The 16,792-nt window shown below is 36.8% G+C and overlaps 1 protein-coding gene across 1 annotated transcript in view; it reads left to right on the top strand.

Moving 5' to 3' along the window:
- The first annotated feature begins 3,270 nt into the window (after positions 1-3,270).
- Positions 3,271-16,792, top strand: part of NUP210L (nucleoporin 210 like) — a 72,785-nt gene continuing 59,263 nt past the window's right edge. The window contains exons 1-8 of the mRNA XM_057725206.1: positions 3,271-3,402; positions 4,273-4,366; positions 5,143-5,293; positions 7,090-7,222; positions 8,118-8,276; positions 11,605-11,673; positions 12,285-12,391; positions 13,847-13,987. Of these exons, the coding sequence (XP_057581189.1) occupies positions 3,378-3,402; positions 4,273-4,366; positions 5,143-5,293; positions 7,090-7,222; positions 8,118-8,276; positions 11,605-11,673; positions 12,285-12,391; positions 13,847-13,987 (879 nt within the window). The 5' untranslated portion in view covers positions 3,271-3,377. The remainder of the gene's footprint in view (positions 3,403-4,272; positions 4,367-5,142; positions 5,294-7,089; positions 7,223-8,117; positions 8,277-11,604; positions 11,674-12,284; positions 12,392-13,846; positions 13,988-16,792) is intronic.

Raw genomic sequence — 16,792 nt, 5'->3', positions numbered from 1 at the left:
GTTATTTAAGTTCACCCTTCCTTCCTTCCTTTGCCATCCCTGAGGACTTCCTTAACGGTATATTCTACTAGCTGATCCTGTGAGATTTCAGCTTCTCTTGGTTCTTGTCCATAGGCCTCACATCTTGGTCTTCAGTTCTTTTAATTTCAGGTTCTGATCTTCAGTTAAATGTTAATCAAGTAGAAGATTAATTTTTAAAACATTTTATTTGAAAATAATTTTAGATTTACAGAGGAGATGCAAAGATAGTGCAAAGATTTCCCATATACCCTTCACCCAGTTTCCCCTAATGTTCCACTAATGTCCTTTTTCTGCTCTAGGTTTCAATCCAAGACACCATATTACTAAACTAAATTGTCATGTTACCTTAGTGTCCTCTAACCTCTGACGGTTTCTCAGCCTTTCTTTGTCTTTCATGACCTTGACACTTCTTTTGTTACAGATTTTTAGGAAGAAGACCAAAGTGAAGAGGCCTTCTCACTGCATTATATCAGGGGGTACATGATATCAACATGACTTACCACTAGTGATTTTAACCTTGATCACTTGGTTAAGGTAGTGCCTGTACTGTAAAGTTACCATTTTTCTCTTTCCATATGCTATTCATTAAAAATGATCACTAAGTTCAGCCCACATTCAAAGAAAGAGAAATTAAGCTTCACCTCGTGGAGGGAGGTGTGTCAAAGAATTTGTGGACATACATTAAAAACCACCACAGTAACTAATAAATATTTGCAGGAAATACTTTGATATATCCTGTTTCTCTTTAAAGTTTCATCCACTAGTTTTTGCATTTATCTATGAATCTTGCCTGTAGCAGTTGTTACTATGGAGTTCTAATGGTGCTTTTCTCTTTCTGTCATTCCTTCCTCACTTTTTTAAAAATAGATTTATTTATTTATTTATTTATTTAATTGGCTGTGTTGGGTCTTTGTTGCGGCACATGGGCTTTCTCTAGTTGTGGCGAGTGGGGGCTTCTCCTTGTGGTGCGTGGGCTTCTCATTGCGGTGGCCTCTCGTTGCAGAGCACGGGCTCTAGGCACGTGGGCTTCAGTAGTTGCGGCACATGGGCTCAATAGTTGTGACTCACGGGCTCTAGAGTGCAGGCTCAATAGTTGTGGCGCATGGGCTTAGTTGCTCTGCGGCATGTGGTATCTTCCTGGGGCAGGGATCGAACCTGTGTCCCCTGCATTGGCAGGCAGATTCTTACCCTTTGCGCCACCTAGGAAGTCCATTCCTCACTTTTTTTAAAACATAAATTTATTTATTTATTGGCTGCATTGGGTCTTCGTTGCTGCGCTTGGGCTTTGTCTTGTTGTGGTGAATAGGGTCTACTCTTCATTGTGGTGTGCAGGCTCCTCATTGCAGTGGCTTCTCTTGTTGCGGAGCATAGGCTCTAGGCACCCGGGCTTCGGTAGTTGCGGCATGTGGGCTCAATAGTTGTGGCTCAAGGGTTCTAGAGCACAGGCTCAGTAGCTGTGGCACACGGCTTCGTTGCTCCGAGGCACGTGGGATCTTCCTGAATCAGGGATCAAAACTGTGTCCCCTGCACTGGCAAGTGGCTTCTTAACCACTGCGCCACCAGGGAAGTCCCTCCTTCCTCACTTATTAATAGCACTCTTCTGTAAGAAAGCTATATCTTACAAATAACTTCTTATTTATTTATGCATTCATTATTTACATAAGTATGGACTCATGGATATTTGTTTTATTTATTTGGTTTATAATCCAGTACTCTCATAATTGATTTTGTTACTCCAGTTTTTCTAGCTTTTGCCATTGGGAGCTCTTTCAGTTTGGCTGCTGTGTCCTTTGGGCTTGCCCCCATCTTAATTAATTAATTAATTTTAGTACTTCCTTACTTCTTAGCACTACCAGATGAACAAGGTGCATCTTGTATTTTCGCTGCCCACTCATTTCCTCAAAGAGTCCTGGTTCTTTTTGTTAGAGAAGTATGTTTAGAAACCAAGATCTGGGTGCTACTGGAGTGTCACTGCTTCTGGGCCCTCTCAGCAGACAAGTGCTAGGAAACATATGTACGAGGGTGAGTCAAAAATTACCCTCGACAGCCAGAGTGCGGGTAATTTTTGACTCATCCTTGTATGTATACTAGCTAAGGTATACACACATATCTATTTTATTTCTGTGTCTATCATATATATTAAACATGGCACATATTAAACATGAGCTCAAACTGATATCTTTGGTTCTAATCCTGTACCACAGAGTAAGTTCTTTTTCTGATAATGAGAAATCTGACACTCATTATCTACAATATACTTATTTGTTGAACTCTAGTATCAATATAAAGTAGTTTAGGACGATTAATTCAATTTTTATGTTTCTTATGAAAGGGAGTATAGCTTTCCTAAAGTAGCATATTTTGATGATGCTTCTTAGCCTTTTTTGAGGGACATTTACCTGTATTATCTGATTCATATTCTCCTTTGATTAAAAAATTCCATAAAAGCAGATCCACGGCTAGGGACAGAGTTTACCCCTCATGTCCCTTGGTAGATTACTTTGCCTATTTTTTCGTAGATGAAGTTAAAACTAAAGTGTATAGTTACAACAGCAGAATGGGGCAGCTATATAGGCAGTTCTCTAACACACGGTAAATGTGACAGGTGGGATTATTGTTAAAAGATAGTACAAAATAATTTTTATTTCATCCTTATTTCATTCTGTATTGTTTCCATTTGTGTTTCTGAATTTCATTATGAGTGTATTGACTGGAACTCTAGTTGGGTCTAATACATGATTCGCAGGCTTTTTAATCTCATGGTCTAGAAAAAAACATTGAAAGAAATAAAGTGAGAGAGAGAAATTTATTAGCAGGCAGGACTGATATATGGTTGCCACCTCTTACTTTCCTAAATAAATACATTAAAAAAAATCTACTCTTACCATAATTTCATAAAAGAAAAAACATTTTATCACTTCAAAAGTAATATAGAATGTAAGAATAAATTATATTCCTTTAAAGTGAATATATTTAAATATATTACTGTTTTAAAATTTTTATTTTTCTCATTTTTCGACGGATGAATGAAAACATCATTATAGATCAGTGTTTGGGAATCACTGGTCTAGTGTCTCTTTTTTGTAAACAGATGCTCTTATATTTTGTTGCTATACCGTTTTCTTCCATAGGTTGAACTGTTACAGCCTTTCTTTTTCTTAATATTCAGAATAAGCTCCTGAGTGTATGAGACATTTAATAGATTCACGACCTGTTGAATTAAATTCTCAGTTTTTGGATTGATTGTAGTGACTGACCATGAACTACGCTGTGATGTTAAGATTGATGTGATACACAGCATTGAAATTATATCTCGAACCCGGGAACTCTTTGTAGATGATTCACCACTGGAACTGATGGTGAGAGCATTGGATGCTGAAGGTAAAGAATGTCAGAGGATTCAACAGAATTACCTAGAATAAACACCTTTGTGTTTAGCATTTGGAAACAGCAATTTGGGAGATAAAAGTAGATTGGAAATAGTATTTATTTTCTTATATGAAGTTCATGTGCACGAGGAATTAATAATTCTGAGTATGGTCTGATGTATTAGCTACATACTTTCATTAAAATTTCCTAATTAAAATCCAAATTCTGCCACTGGGCTTCTGCTAATGGTCCCCTAGATCAACAATTAAGAACATTTTTTGGAATTTATTATTAGTTTTCTTTTGATCTGTCTACTTTCTATAGGCCAGGAGAATTAAATGTAAACCTGTGAAAAAGTTTTATAATTTTATATTTCTTGAGACTGATTTTACATTGTTTTTATTATACTATACTAATGTAATATGTAAAAAAATTTAATGCATTGCTTCTTTCTTTGAAAACTAGTAAGGAGTGATTTCTTAAATCTGAAAAATGAAAGTGTTAGAAATATTTGAATCTAGTTTTTATAAAAATTTTTATTGAAGGGACCAGGATTTAGGGATGCCTGTCAACCCTGGAGTAGGCTATAATGTGGCCTTTATAGCGAAAGGAACAGAAAGAGTGCCATTATTTTGTCAACCAGGAGTTAATCAGCTTGAGTCCTTTTAACTTTCAGAAAGCTTATATAGCAACATTACTTACATTGTTTGTGAAGGGATCTTCCTGGTATATGTGTTTCAACTCATTAATGGTAGTGCTTCTATTTGTTAATGAAAGAAGCCTAAAAATAATCTTCTACTTAGGTTTCCCTTTCTTGTTAAAGATACCTGAATATTTTTGAATATGTGATTCTGTCTTGTCTGCTTTTGGCTTGCTCTACAGGAAATACTTTTAGTAGTTTGGCAGGGATGATGTTTGAGTGGAGCATTGCCCAGGATAATGAATCAGCAAGAGAAGAACTGTCTAGCAAAATTAGGTAACCTTGAAACCAAACATAACGATCTGACTTTGAAGGAGACATCTGCCTTTGGGTAGCACACTGAACAGCAATCAGTGGGCTTTGATAATCTTTTTATCTGGAACGTTTTGGAACGGACAGATTTATCAGGGGGAAATGTCTTTGATAGAATGACGCATGGCATGGATGTAGGTACCTTTATGATAGTTTAATTTGAGTCACTGCAGATGAGTTCATGAGCTCAGGACTGTACAATTATTTGTCAGGTGTATCTTCTGCCCGTTTTATTGTTCAAGCTATCTACACATGCTGAAATACAGTGAGTGGATAACAGTATGAAATTTTTTGTCTTCAGTACCAAGAAATACCTCTCAGACAATCCAGATTTTAGTCCCACAACAGTTTTAGCCAGAGCATATTAAGTACTTTTCTTCTATCTAGTCCTTGTGGAAATTTAAAACTTTTTAAAAAAAATATTTGTTTATTTGGCTGCATTGGGTGTTAGTTGTGGCACTTGGGCTTCTCTCTAGTTGTGGTGGGCTCCAGAGGGCAAGGGCTCAGTAGTTGCGGTGTGTAGGCTCTCTAGTTGTGGTGCATGGGCTTAGTTGCCCCACAGCATGTGAGATCTTACTTCCCTGATGAGGGATTGAACCACTGGACCACCAGGGAAGTCCCAGAAATTTAAAACTTTTGACACTATATAGACATTGAAAAACTATGTTTAAAGTCTCTCAGAGCCTTTTGGAAGAAGCCCAATTAATTTACTAGAAACAAACCTTATTTTATCTCTTTAGGATTTTGAAATACTCTGAAGCAGAGTATTCTCCCCCAGCGTATATAGCTGAGATGGAAAAGGAAGAGAAACAAGGAGATATGATTTTGGTGTCTGGGATTAGAACTGGTGCTGCTGTTGTAAAAGTTCGAATTTCTGAGACATTCTATAAGGTAAAAAGTTGGTGCTATAAACTTTCATTTAATAGTCTTGCCTATGGAATATATAGTTTTGTGTGTTTTTCATAGTAGAAGCCTTCTAACCTGGTATGATTTGGGCCAGTTGAAAAAGTCATTTGAAATGGATAAAGATTTTTTAAAAACTTGTCTTCCTTAAACATGTTATTACCCAATTACAGTTACAAATGCAACTGGCATTTTCTCTTAAAACATGTAACTGCATTTTATTCACCAATCCTTTGGTGTCGGTCCAAGACCTTTCTTTGACTGTGAGTTCACTGGTTAGAAATATACATGCTCAGGACTTCCCTGATGGCACAGTGGTTGAGACTCCTCACTCCCGATGCAGGGGGCCCGGGTTTGAAGCCTGGTCAGGGAACTAGATCCCACATGCTGCAACTAAGAGTTCGCAGGCCACAGCTAAGGAGCCCATTAGCCACAACTGAAGGAGCCCACCTGCCTCAACTAAGACCTGGCACAACCAAATAAATAAATAAATATTTTGAAAAAAGAAGAAAGATACATACTCGTTCTTGCATAAATTAGTTTCTAGTTACTTTTTCTTTTCATTTTTCATTTTATCATATGATCAAGTGAGAAATTACACATGTGAAGCAATCTGAGTGCAGAATTCTATATTTTTCAAGGATTTTTCCCCAGTCTTTTACATTTTTCACCTACACCTAATTTGATAGCAGTACATTTTAGCAACTTGCCTTTAACTTCTTTTCAAAACATTTAAATTTTTATAGAAACAACTCTTCATATAATCGTTTTTAAATATATATATATTTATTTTATTTATTTATTTGGATGCATTGGGTCTTAGTTGTGGCAGGTGGGCTCCTTAGTTGTGGCATGCAAACTCTTAGTTGTGGCATGCATGCGGGCTGAGTTCCCTGACCAGGGGTTGAACCCAGGCCCCCTGCATTGGGAGGGCGGAGTCTTATCCATTGCTCCACCAGGGAAGTCCCATAATTTTTTTTTAATGTAATTAAATTAAAAGTGCAACTGACATAAATAGGGTTGGGAAAAACAAATGTCTTTTGGTAAGCGTTTAATGCAAGTGGCAGGAACATGTGTGTGGACATCCTAGAGAGCAGCCTATTAACCTTGTATTGGGTAAGCTGTCACAAGAATCAACACGTTCAACAAGGGATATAGAATAACTTAATCTGGAAAGTCAGTTCACTTTTAACCAACCGCCAGTGGTTAAGTCTTACCTTTTCCCATTTTTGCATACTTGCCTTTTTATTTACCTACTCTTTTCCTTTAGAAAGCTTGTCATTTTCTATTCTTTGAGTGACTTAGAAAGTTAATAAGTGACTTAGAAAGCTAATATAGTATTAATATTCATGTTCACTTTTTAAGGCTAACTGAAATTATGATCTGTGATTAGGAAAGCATTTCATTTTTTTAAATCTTGATAAAATATTTTATTGTTTATTTTATTTATTTGATTGTGCCAGGTCTTAGTTGCAGTAGGCATGCTCCTTAGTTGTGACACATGGGCTCCATAGTTATGGCAGGCGGGCTCCTTAGTTGTGGCTCACCAGCTCCTTAGTTGTGGCATGAAAACTCTTAGTTGCGGCATGCATGTGGGATCTAGTTCCCTGACCAGGGATCAAACTCAGGCTGCCTGCATTGGGATTGCAGAGTCTTAACCACTGTGCCACCAGGGAAGTCCCTTGATAAAATATTTTAAAAGAAACTAATAAGTAAACTTTAACAAGGAAGATGACCTTGAGGATTTTGCCTGTGGAAACTTTGTGTTTTTTTCCTTCTTTTAGAAAGTGGCAGCAGCATTGATACGTCTGCTTGTTTTGGAGAATATATTTCTTATACCATCCCATGATATTTATCTCTTAGTAGGAGCATATATTAAATACCAAGTTGCAAAAATGGTTCAGGGAAGAATGACAGGTAAGGTGATTTATCTTTTCCTAAGACTAATATTTCCCAAATCCTCTCTGCTGCTCAGAGAAGCAACTCTGTGTATGCAAAATACTTCTTTTTGTCTTTAGATTTTGTGATAAAGTACAGTTGACCCTTGAACAACATGGGTTTGAACTGTGCAGGTCCACTCATACGCAGATTTTTTTCAGTAAATAGTACTGTACTACACAATGTGTGGTTGGCTGAAAGTGCGAGTGCAGAACTGGGGTTTTGGAGGGTTGACTAATATGTGGATTTTCGGTTGCTTGGTGGTGGGAGGTGGTGGGAGTGCCTCTAACCCCTGAGTTGTTCAAAGATCAACTGTATTCCTTAATTGTTGTACTTGAGCTAATACTGGACAGAGATAGTCTCCATATCTTAAACAGGCTAATGCTACTTAGCTTCAGTGCCCATAGGCATCTGAATTGTCTGTTAAAACTACAACCAAAAGTTTACTAGCTTTTATAAGGCAAGTGAAGAAACTTTACCTGGAGGGATTTGAATGATCTTTGCAAAAGGTGTTTATTGAGAAACTCACTTCATTAACTGAAAAACTTAATACTCTATTGACTGTAAAAGTCCCACTGAGTTTTTATAAAGTGTGCATTTGCTCCATTAACATTAGTCCTTTACTTACTTACCTAGTGAGGATCCCTCCTCCTACTCTCAGTTAGCTGAGTTTTAAGAATATAAGCAATACCAACAATAAACTCATATAGTATTCGCATCAAAATGACTACATGTAGAAATTCACCATAGTGAAGGAAATTAAAAGCAGACTGTACTCTTATTTAGGCCTGCTTCCTCTTATAATCCAGTAATACACCATTGTCTGTTGGAATGGCTGCTCTTGTTACATTTATGTATCTTTCATGTCTTACAGAGGTGAAATTTCCCCTGGAACATTATACGCTGGAATTGCAAGACCACAGAGTTGCATGTAATGTGTCTCTTTCTGGGAAAGTGGCTTTACTGGATGAGAAAACAGCCATGGTGACTGCTGTCCAATTGGGCCACACTAACCTTGTCTTCGTCCATAAAAGTATCCTTTTGTTTGAGTTTTTGCTGCCCATCTATATTTCCTTGAGGATACTAGACATGTTCCTTGGTAAAATAATTGGTTAAGCATGGTTAGAATACTACTACATTTATTTTCTGTAGGTTCTATTTTTAACAAACCGCTGTAAATTATTATTGTCATAATTTCTAACAGGGTAGGTACAGAAGAGTAGTTGGAACTTGGAATCTGTTGACTTCAGAGCTTACGTGCAACCTCAATCAAATTATAAATAGGAGACTGGGGAAAACAATTTGGAGGAACTTGTGTGTTATTTAATTTGCTCTTTCCTATTTTCACATGAATAATTAAGACAAAATGGTTTTGTCTGAAGTGGCTACTTAATTAATATTTGTTAAATTGAGGCAAGAGTAATTTTTAAAAATTCACTAAACCTGCTCTGTAAGGACGGAACAAAGAGAGATACACAGAGCTCTACTATAGTCAATGAAAACAAAAAAGTGTAAAGATTAAAATTCTCAGAAAACTGAAATTTTCAGAAAGTTCATAAACTTCTCAGTTTGATTTTGAAATATTTCCTATTTTTGAATCTTTGACTCTCAAATAAATTAATTTATTCAGCACATATCTACTATATTTCTACTATATGTTCAACATTGCTGTAAGTGCTGAGAATACAGACTGTTTTACTCAGGGTAGTTAGAGAAGTCCTCTCTGATAAGGCCACATGGGAGCAGTGAACCATACAGATACCTGGGTGAAAGAGCTCCAGGAAGAGGAAATAGCAATTGCAAAGGTTCTGAAACAGAAGCATGTTTGGCATGTTTACAGAAGAGCAAGGAAGACACTGCTGCTGAGTGCAGAGAATCAGGGGAAAGTATTCAAAGAGGTAATAGAGTAGGAGAGGAGTGATTATGTAGGGCTTAGTAGGCTTACTCTGAGTAAGAAACCTCTCAGTCTTGAAAGGTACAGTATTTCTTGTACAATAGTATTGTTAATTAGCTGTTTATATTATTTGCCTAAAACACTCAGGAGGGGTTTCAGTTCAGAGTTGTTTGTTCTCTAGTCATTTTAAGGTGCCTGGGACATTTGTGAACAAATACTATAGTACCGACAAAATAAACTAAGACATTTGATATTTATTGCACCCCAGATGTGTGTCAGGCACTACCCAGAATTCCCCAGGCAGACTTACTATGATTTTTTTTTCATATTCTCAGTTCATATTGTTATTTATTCCAAAATAGTAAATATTAAAACACATTACATTTATCTCTTGACGTGGATGGTGACTATTCATAATTTGCTCCAGCACCTGCATTAGGGTGGCTAGTGGTACTGTTGTTCATAGAGGTGGGTAATATAAAAGAAGGAGCAGATTTAAGGGAAAAGAAAACTAGTTTAGTTTTTCACATATTAACTTGAAGTATCTGTGGGACAGATATAAGCAGAATTTTTTATTATGCATCTGGAGGAGAAGGATTCAGGATGAAGAAAGATATTTGAAAGTTATCAGTTTATAGGCAGGTGATAGTTGAAGCTGTTGTTGTAGACAAAATCACCTAGGGAGAATATACAGAGTGAGAGGAGAAGAGGGCTGAAGACAACTGTGGAATGCCAGCTTGTAAAGTTCATATGGAAGAGGAGGAACTTTAAGGAGGCCCAGAAAGAATGGCTAAAATACTACTTTTTAACCATTCTTAAGTAGGAGGGACTTCTCTCGTGGTCCAGTGGTTAACACTTCGCCATCCAATGCAGGGGGTGCGGATTCGACCCCTGTTCAGGGAGCTAAGATCCCACGTGCCTCGCAACCAAAAAACCAAAATGTAAAACAGAAGCAATATTGTAACAAATTCAATAAAGACTGTAAAAATGATCCACATCAAAAAAAATCTTAAAAAAAAAAAAAGTAGTAGGAAAACCAAGAGAAAAGTTTCATGGTAACCAAGTGAGGAATTTACAAAGAGAATGTTCCTCAGGTGAAGATAAAGACTGAAAAGATTGTAGCAACTAGGCAGTCTTATATCACTTTTTCAATAAAAACAGCTTGGCTTTAAAAAGAAAGAGGAAAACAAAGCAGAAGTTTGAAAAAGGCATGAGAACTTTTTAAGTTGAGAAACCTGAATATATAAGTTAAACAGAGATGACAGAGATATGGAAGAAAAGAAGGGCAGTTGATGTAGTAAGATTTCTGAGGGGCAAGAGAAAATGAGATTCAGAACAGATGGAAGGATTAGATGGAAGGAAGATATCTTATTCTGATAATGGAGGAATGAACTGGTTTAGAGACCTATGGAGATCTGTTTTCTCATCTGTAAAATGAAAGGAATGATGTACTCCTGAATTTCCTTCTAGCTCTTATATTTTATGAGTATAGTACATATCAAAACCAAACCTAGATTGGCACAGAGTTGCCTACAGTGCTTAAAAGATTTGCTGTAATGAATAGATAAAAAGTAATTTTAGTTAGCATATCAATTGTATGTATATTAGTAGCTCATTTGGAGTACTGGGGCAGCTTTAAAAGGTTGATCCGGAAATAGATTAAATATTTTGCTTTCATTATCACTAAGATAATGCAGTGCTAAATTGTAGCCTAGTACATGACTGAATTAATAGAATTTCTAAATTAGTGTACTTTGAAATAATGAGTGTTTTCTGTTCAGTCATTTCAGAAATATATTTGTCAGAGCAGAAATAACTTCTTAGCTTTTGGATGTAGTATATTTTTGAGAGGAAAGTATATTACTAAATAGATTGTGTATAGGCTAACAGAATAAATTTGTATTTCTGCTAAAATTTAACTAAAGAGAATAATGGATAGTATGATGTGTGACCTAGAAGTATCTTTGGTGGCAAAGAGAAAACATTTTGGTATTAAAGGATTGCCACAGTTAATAGAAAATCAACTAGTGATTTTTAAAACTGTTTGCAGAGCCCAAGGCAAGTTGCTGGGCTGAATGGCAAGTCATGCCTTTCCCTCTCTCTCCATCCACCACTGTCCATTTCTTCAGCCAGGGCAATGCCACTTTGTCCTGCTTTCCATAATGGGCTCCTATGTAATAAAGTCGCAGGGGGAAAGAGTTCTGCAGCTAAATGAATATGAAAAACATGGAGAGTGATCTTTTTTCTCTCATCTTCCTCATATTTGAAATTCAAAAATTCCTGATTCCTGTGATTACTGAGCCCTCAGATTTTTCTCAGCATGTGCACATTTAAGTTTTGCTTTCCAATGGATAATAAAAGATAGAATTTTTATTTGCTTTTGTTTGTGGGCTTATTTATTTTTGGCAGCTCATATTTTTCTTTTCTCCCAACCCTAGCTCATACGATTTCCTTAGCAAAAATTAAGATGTCCATATGCGATCTGTGTCTGGACTCCCAAATTGCACCATATATGTTGTAGAGCCTGGATTTTTAGGTATTTTTAGATAATGATCTTTCAGAAAGCCAAATAGCTTAAAGTATTTCACTGAAATGAGTGCATTAAAGACTAGAGTGCTTCATTTTGAGACAGCTAATTTCAAATTCAACCTTACTTGACATGTTTTCTCACATTGTTCTGGTTAAATGCTATCTGCAAAAGTAAAGCATCTTGAAACAGATTGTTAAAAAATATGAAGCTCCATGTAATACAGTGTTGGGTTAGGAAAAGAGACTTTGTACAAGGAAAAAGGAAACCTAATGTCCTTAAGCCATGTGAAACAATGAATCTGACTGAAAGCAGCTGAAATCTTGCCTGACATATCAGAAATGAGCAAAATTGTGGGTTTGGGTGTGGGGTGGCATTTGTATACAGATAAAAGTGTGAATGTTTCCTTTATACCTGAGATGAGCTAAATTAAGCCAGGATCTTTGGAACCCCAAATTATTATACCATTTTATAGAGAGAACTAAAGGATTTACTTTGGAAACCATCGCCATCTATTAGTGAGTTGCTCTTTAAATGGCTTTTTAAAGTTTGTATATTTTAATTCATTGTAGAAAAATGTTGGCCTCTAGTAATATTTTTGTGTCTTGACTTGTGTACAGGTTTCACAGTCCAACCTGGAGACCGATGGAGTCTAGAGGTGGGACAGGTGTATGTTATTACAATAGAAGTATTTGATAAAAGCAGCACAAAGGTCTATATTTCAGATGTGAGTCTCTTTTGTATTTTTTTTTTAATTTTTTTTATTTTTTATTTTTTGGGGGGTACACCAGGTTCAATCATCTGTTTTTATACACATATCCCCATATTCCCTCCCTTCCTTGACTCCCCCACCTCGAGTCCCCCCCACCCTCCCTGCCCCAGTCCTCTAAGGCATCTTCCATCCTCGAGTTGGACTCCCTTTGTTATACAACAACTTCCCACTGACTATTTTACAGTTGGTAGTATATATATGTCTGTGCTACTCTCTCGCTTCGTCTCAGTTTCCCCTTCACCCCCCGCCCCCTCCCATACCTCGAGTTCTCCAGTCCATTCTCTGTATCTGCATCCTTGTTCTTGTCACTGAGTTCATCAGTACCATTTTTAGATTCCGTATATGTGAGTTAGCATACAATATTTGTCCTTCTCTTTCTGACTTACTTCACTATGTATGACAGATTGTAGTTCTATCCACCTCATTACATATAGCTCCATCTCATCCCTTTTTATAGCTGAGTAATATTCCATTGTATATATATGCCACATCTTCTGTATCCATTCATTTGTTGATGGGCATTTAGGTTGCTTCCATGTCCTGGCTATTGTAAATAGTGCTGCAATAAACATTATGGTACAAGTTTCTTTTGGGATTATGGTTTTCTTTGGGTTCTTTTGTATTTTTCTAGCCCCTTTAAGGGTAACTCCTTGAGTGGGCAATCTTTCTGGCCAGGAAGACTTTTTCTTTTGCTTCTAGATTTTACCTTCAGAAATGCAAGTTACTACTTTATTATTATTATTAAATAGTTCTATCCTTGAGGAGTGCTAAGCCAGAAGTAAAAGATATAATTTGGTTAGAATTACAGAAAAAAAATGAAGTTGGCACCAATGATGACACTTTGGAGGGGATCCTCATTCTACAACTTCATTTCAGAGATCATTACCGAGTTTTATAGTGGTGAGAGTAATAGTGTGACCATTAGATGTGAATGTTCTAGTCACTCCCCAGGGTCCACTTTTCCCCCCTGAGAATTGTCAATTTACAAATGGCACTAATTACACTAAAATTTACATAAGCTTTGACTCTTTCTATTTCTGATTATTTGCCATTAATGGATCCTTCAAAACTAATACCATTTTAAAATGACATCTTTCCAATTTAGAATTTGATGAGGGAGAGCAAAGATTTTGTTTTTGTTTCTTTAACCCCCAGAATGCATAGCCAAACTTTTCTCTTTCTTTCCCTTTCTTTCTTTCTTTTTCTTTCTTTCTTTCTTTCTTTCTTTCTTTCTTTCTTTCTTTCTTTCTTTCTTTCTTTCTTTCTTTCTTCTTTCTTTCTTTCTTTCTTTCTTTCTTTCTTTCTTTCTTTCTTTCTTTCTTTCTTTTTTTGGTAATGCTTTGGGATTAAGATGGCTTTAGGGGAAAAAACATCTCTTCAGGTTTGTTTTGCTTTGGGGCTGATTTTCAGAATCTCAGGATTATGTACCAGTTCCTGAGGGAGTACTTTGAAGAGCAGCTAACTACTGTGAATGGATCTTACCATGTAGTAAAAGCCCTGAAAGATGGCGTGGTCGTGATAAATGCATCCCTGACTTCCATCATTTACCAGGTAGGAATTAAAAGGATGGTCTCTGAATCCTGAGAATACTGACAGACTTGCCTGACTTGTTGCTTTGCAAGCACATATATGGCATATCCACCTTTATCTTTTGCAAAATAAACTAATAAGCAGTACACTTAGTAGTTTATACTTCTACGTATTTTCTGTTTCGGCCTCTGTTATTGCATATATCTGCATTTGTGGTCATTGTGTATATATGTCACTTAAGGTTACTTCAAAAATTATTTCACATGCATGTTTCCTTGTGTCATCAGATCCACATAAGAGCACTTTCTATTCTAAAAATCCAAAGGGTTAATATTAATATGCCAATTGTTTAACCGTTTCACCAACTTTGAACTTTTGCATTTTTAACAGTTTTTTTACTTTGTAAATGGCATAACTGAGTATCTTTGTACAATTTTTATTCCTTTTGGTTAATTTTCAAATGGTATAATACCAGAAATGGAGTTACTGGGTAAAGGGATAAGGAATGAATCGGTTTCTAATGCCTCTAAAATGTGTATCTGATTTTTAACAGTCTGTCAAATTTGTCTTCCTCTCCCAAACCTACTTTTTCTCCAATGATCCTTTCGCCTAGCTGTTTAAGACAAAACCCCAAGAGTCACCCTTGACTCTGCCTTCTCCCTCACCTTCTACATTCAGTGCATTATTGAATGCCCTGTCGACTCTTCTAAATGTCTCTCAAGCGCATTTCTTACTAAGTAAAGAAGACACTGCTGTCTTCCACCTAGACTTTCACAGTAGCTTCCTAAACTGACATTCCTGCCTCCAATATTGTCCATGGCTAGAGTGATATTCCAAAAACTACAAAAATTATATTTACTGTTCAGATTCCTTGGATGGCTTCCCATTGATTTTAAGGTAAATTTAAACTTCTTAACATAGTTTTGTAGGACCCCCTATGACAGAGACCACAATCTGGTGGCCTGCAGACTATCTTGGTTTGTAGTCTTGTTTTTTATTTAGGTGCATAAGTTTCTTTTTAATTGGGAAATTTCAAATAAAATCCAAGATTTTAAAAAATAATTTAATTAATTAATTAATTTATTTTTGACTGTCTGGGTCTTTGTTGCTGTGTGCAGGCTTTCTCTAGTTGTAGCGGGCGGAGGCTACTTGCGGTGGCTTCTCTTGTTGCGGAGCATGGGCTCTAGGCATGCTGGCTTCAGTAGTTGCAGCACATGGGCTCAGTAGTTGTGGCTTGAGGGCTCTAGAGCACAGGCTCAGTAGTTGTGGTGCACAGGCTTAGTTGCTCCGCAGCATGTGGGATCTTCCCGGACCAGGGATCGAACCCGTGTTCCCTGCATTGACAGTCGTGTTCTTAACCACTGTGCCACCAGGGAAGTCCCTAAAATCCAAGATTTGTGATTCTCTGGATTATATGGAAACCTGACAGTGATTAGCTGGAACAGATAGTGGCCACACCATTTAGTCTATACTTTTCAGCCTGCTGTGTTTTCTGCCATTCCATGTTATTTTATATTCAGCTTAATAAACCTGTTTATAATATCTACCTGGTACCTGTAGGCATTTGAGTTTGTGACTCTATGTGATTGGCCCCTGACAACTTTTCCAACCTCAGGTCTTGTCACTCTTACTCTCATGTTTGAGCCATACTGAACTTTCAGTTTCTAAAAAATGCCTTGTTTCTTTTTGCCTCTGTTTTATTTTATTGTTTAAAATTTATTTATTTATTTATTGGCTGTGTTGGGTCTTTGTTGTGGTGTGCAGGCTTCTTATTGCAGTGGCTTCCCCTGTTGGGGAGCGTGGGCTTTAGAGCACAGGCTCAGTAGTTGTGGCACACGGGCTTTGTTGCTCTGGAGCATGTGGGATCTGCCCAGCCCAGGGACTGAACCCGTGTCACCTGCATTGGCAGGTGGATTCTTAACTACTGCACCACCAGGGAAGTCCCCTTGTCTTGTTCTTGATCTTAGGGCAAAAACTTTCATTGTTTCACCATTGAGTATGATGTTAGCCGTGGCGTTTTCATATGTGGGCTTTATATTGAAGAAGTTATTTTCTACGCCTAGTTGTTGAGTGTTTTTACTGTGAAAGGGAGTTGGATTTTTCTCAGATGTTTTTAAGCATTTTTTTTTCATCATACTAATGCAATATATTACACTGATTGACTTTTAATTACATTGTACTGCCTTTGAATTCCTGGGAAAAATCCGTCTTGGTCATGGTGTATAATCCTATTAATATGCTGCTGGATTTGGTTTGCCAGTATTTTCTTCAGAAGTTTTGTATTTATATTCTTAAAGGATATTGGTCTGTAGTTTTCTTTTTTTGTGATGTCTTTGACTTTGGTATCAGGGCAAATGCTGGCCTCTTGGAATGAGTTAAAAAGTGTTCCCTCCCTTTTTCTTTTCTTTTTCTTCATCTTTTTTGTTTGTTTGTTTAAGGTTTGAGAAGCATTGGTGTTAATTCTTCTTTAAATGTTTGTGAAAATTTACAACTGAAGCCATCTAGGCCTGTGCTTTTCTTTGCTGGGAAATTTTTAATTACTAATTCAATCTCTTTGCTTGATATAAGTCTGTTCAGATTTTCTGTTTCTACTGGGTCAGTTTTTTAATTGATGTGCTTCTAGGAATTTGTCCATTTGATCTAGGTTATCTGATTTGTTGGTGGACAATTGTTCATAGTATTTTCTTACAATCCTTTTTATTTCTGTAAAGTTGGTAGTAATGTCCCCACTTTCGTTTCTGATTTTAGTAATTTGAGAATTCTCTCTTTTTTTCTTAGTCACTCTGGCTAAACTCAATGTTGTTGATCTTTTTGATGAACCAAATT

This window comes from Hippopotamus amphibius, chromosome 1 (genome assembly GCF_030028045.1).
Source record: "Hippopotamus amphibius kiboko isolate mHipAmp2 chromosome 1, mHipAmp2.hap2, whole genome shotgun sequence".
Lineage (NCBI taxonomy): Eukaryota > Metazoa > Chordata > Mammalia > Artiodactyla > Hippopotamidae > Hippopotamus > Hippopotamus amphibius.
The sequence above is the reverse complement of the archived record's forward strand: the minus strand, read 5'-3'. Positions and strand labels throughout refer to the sequence as shown.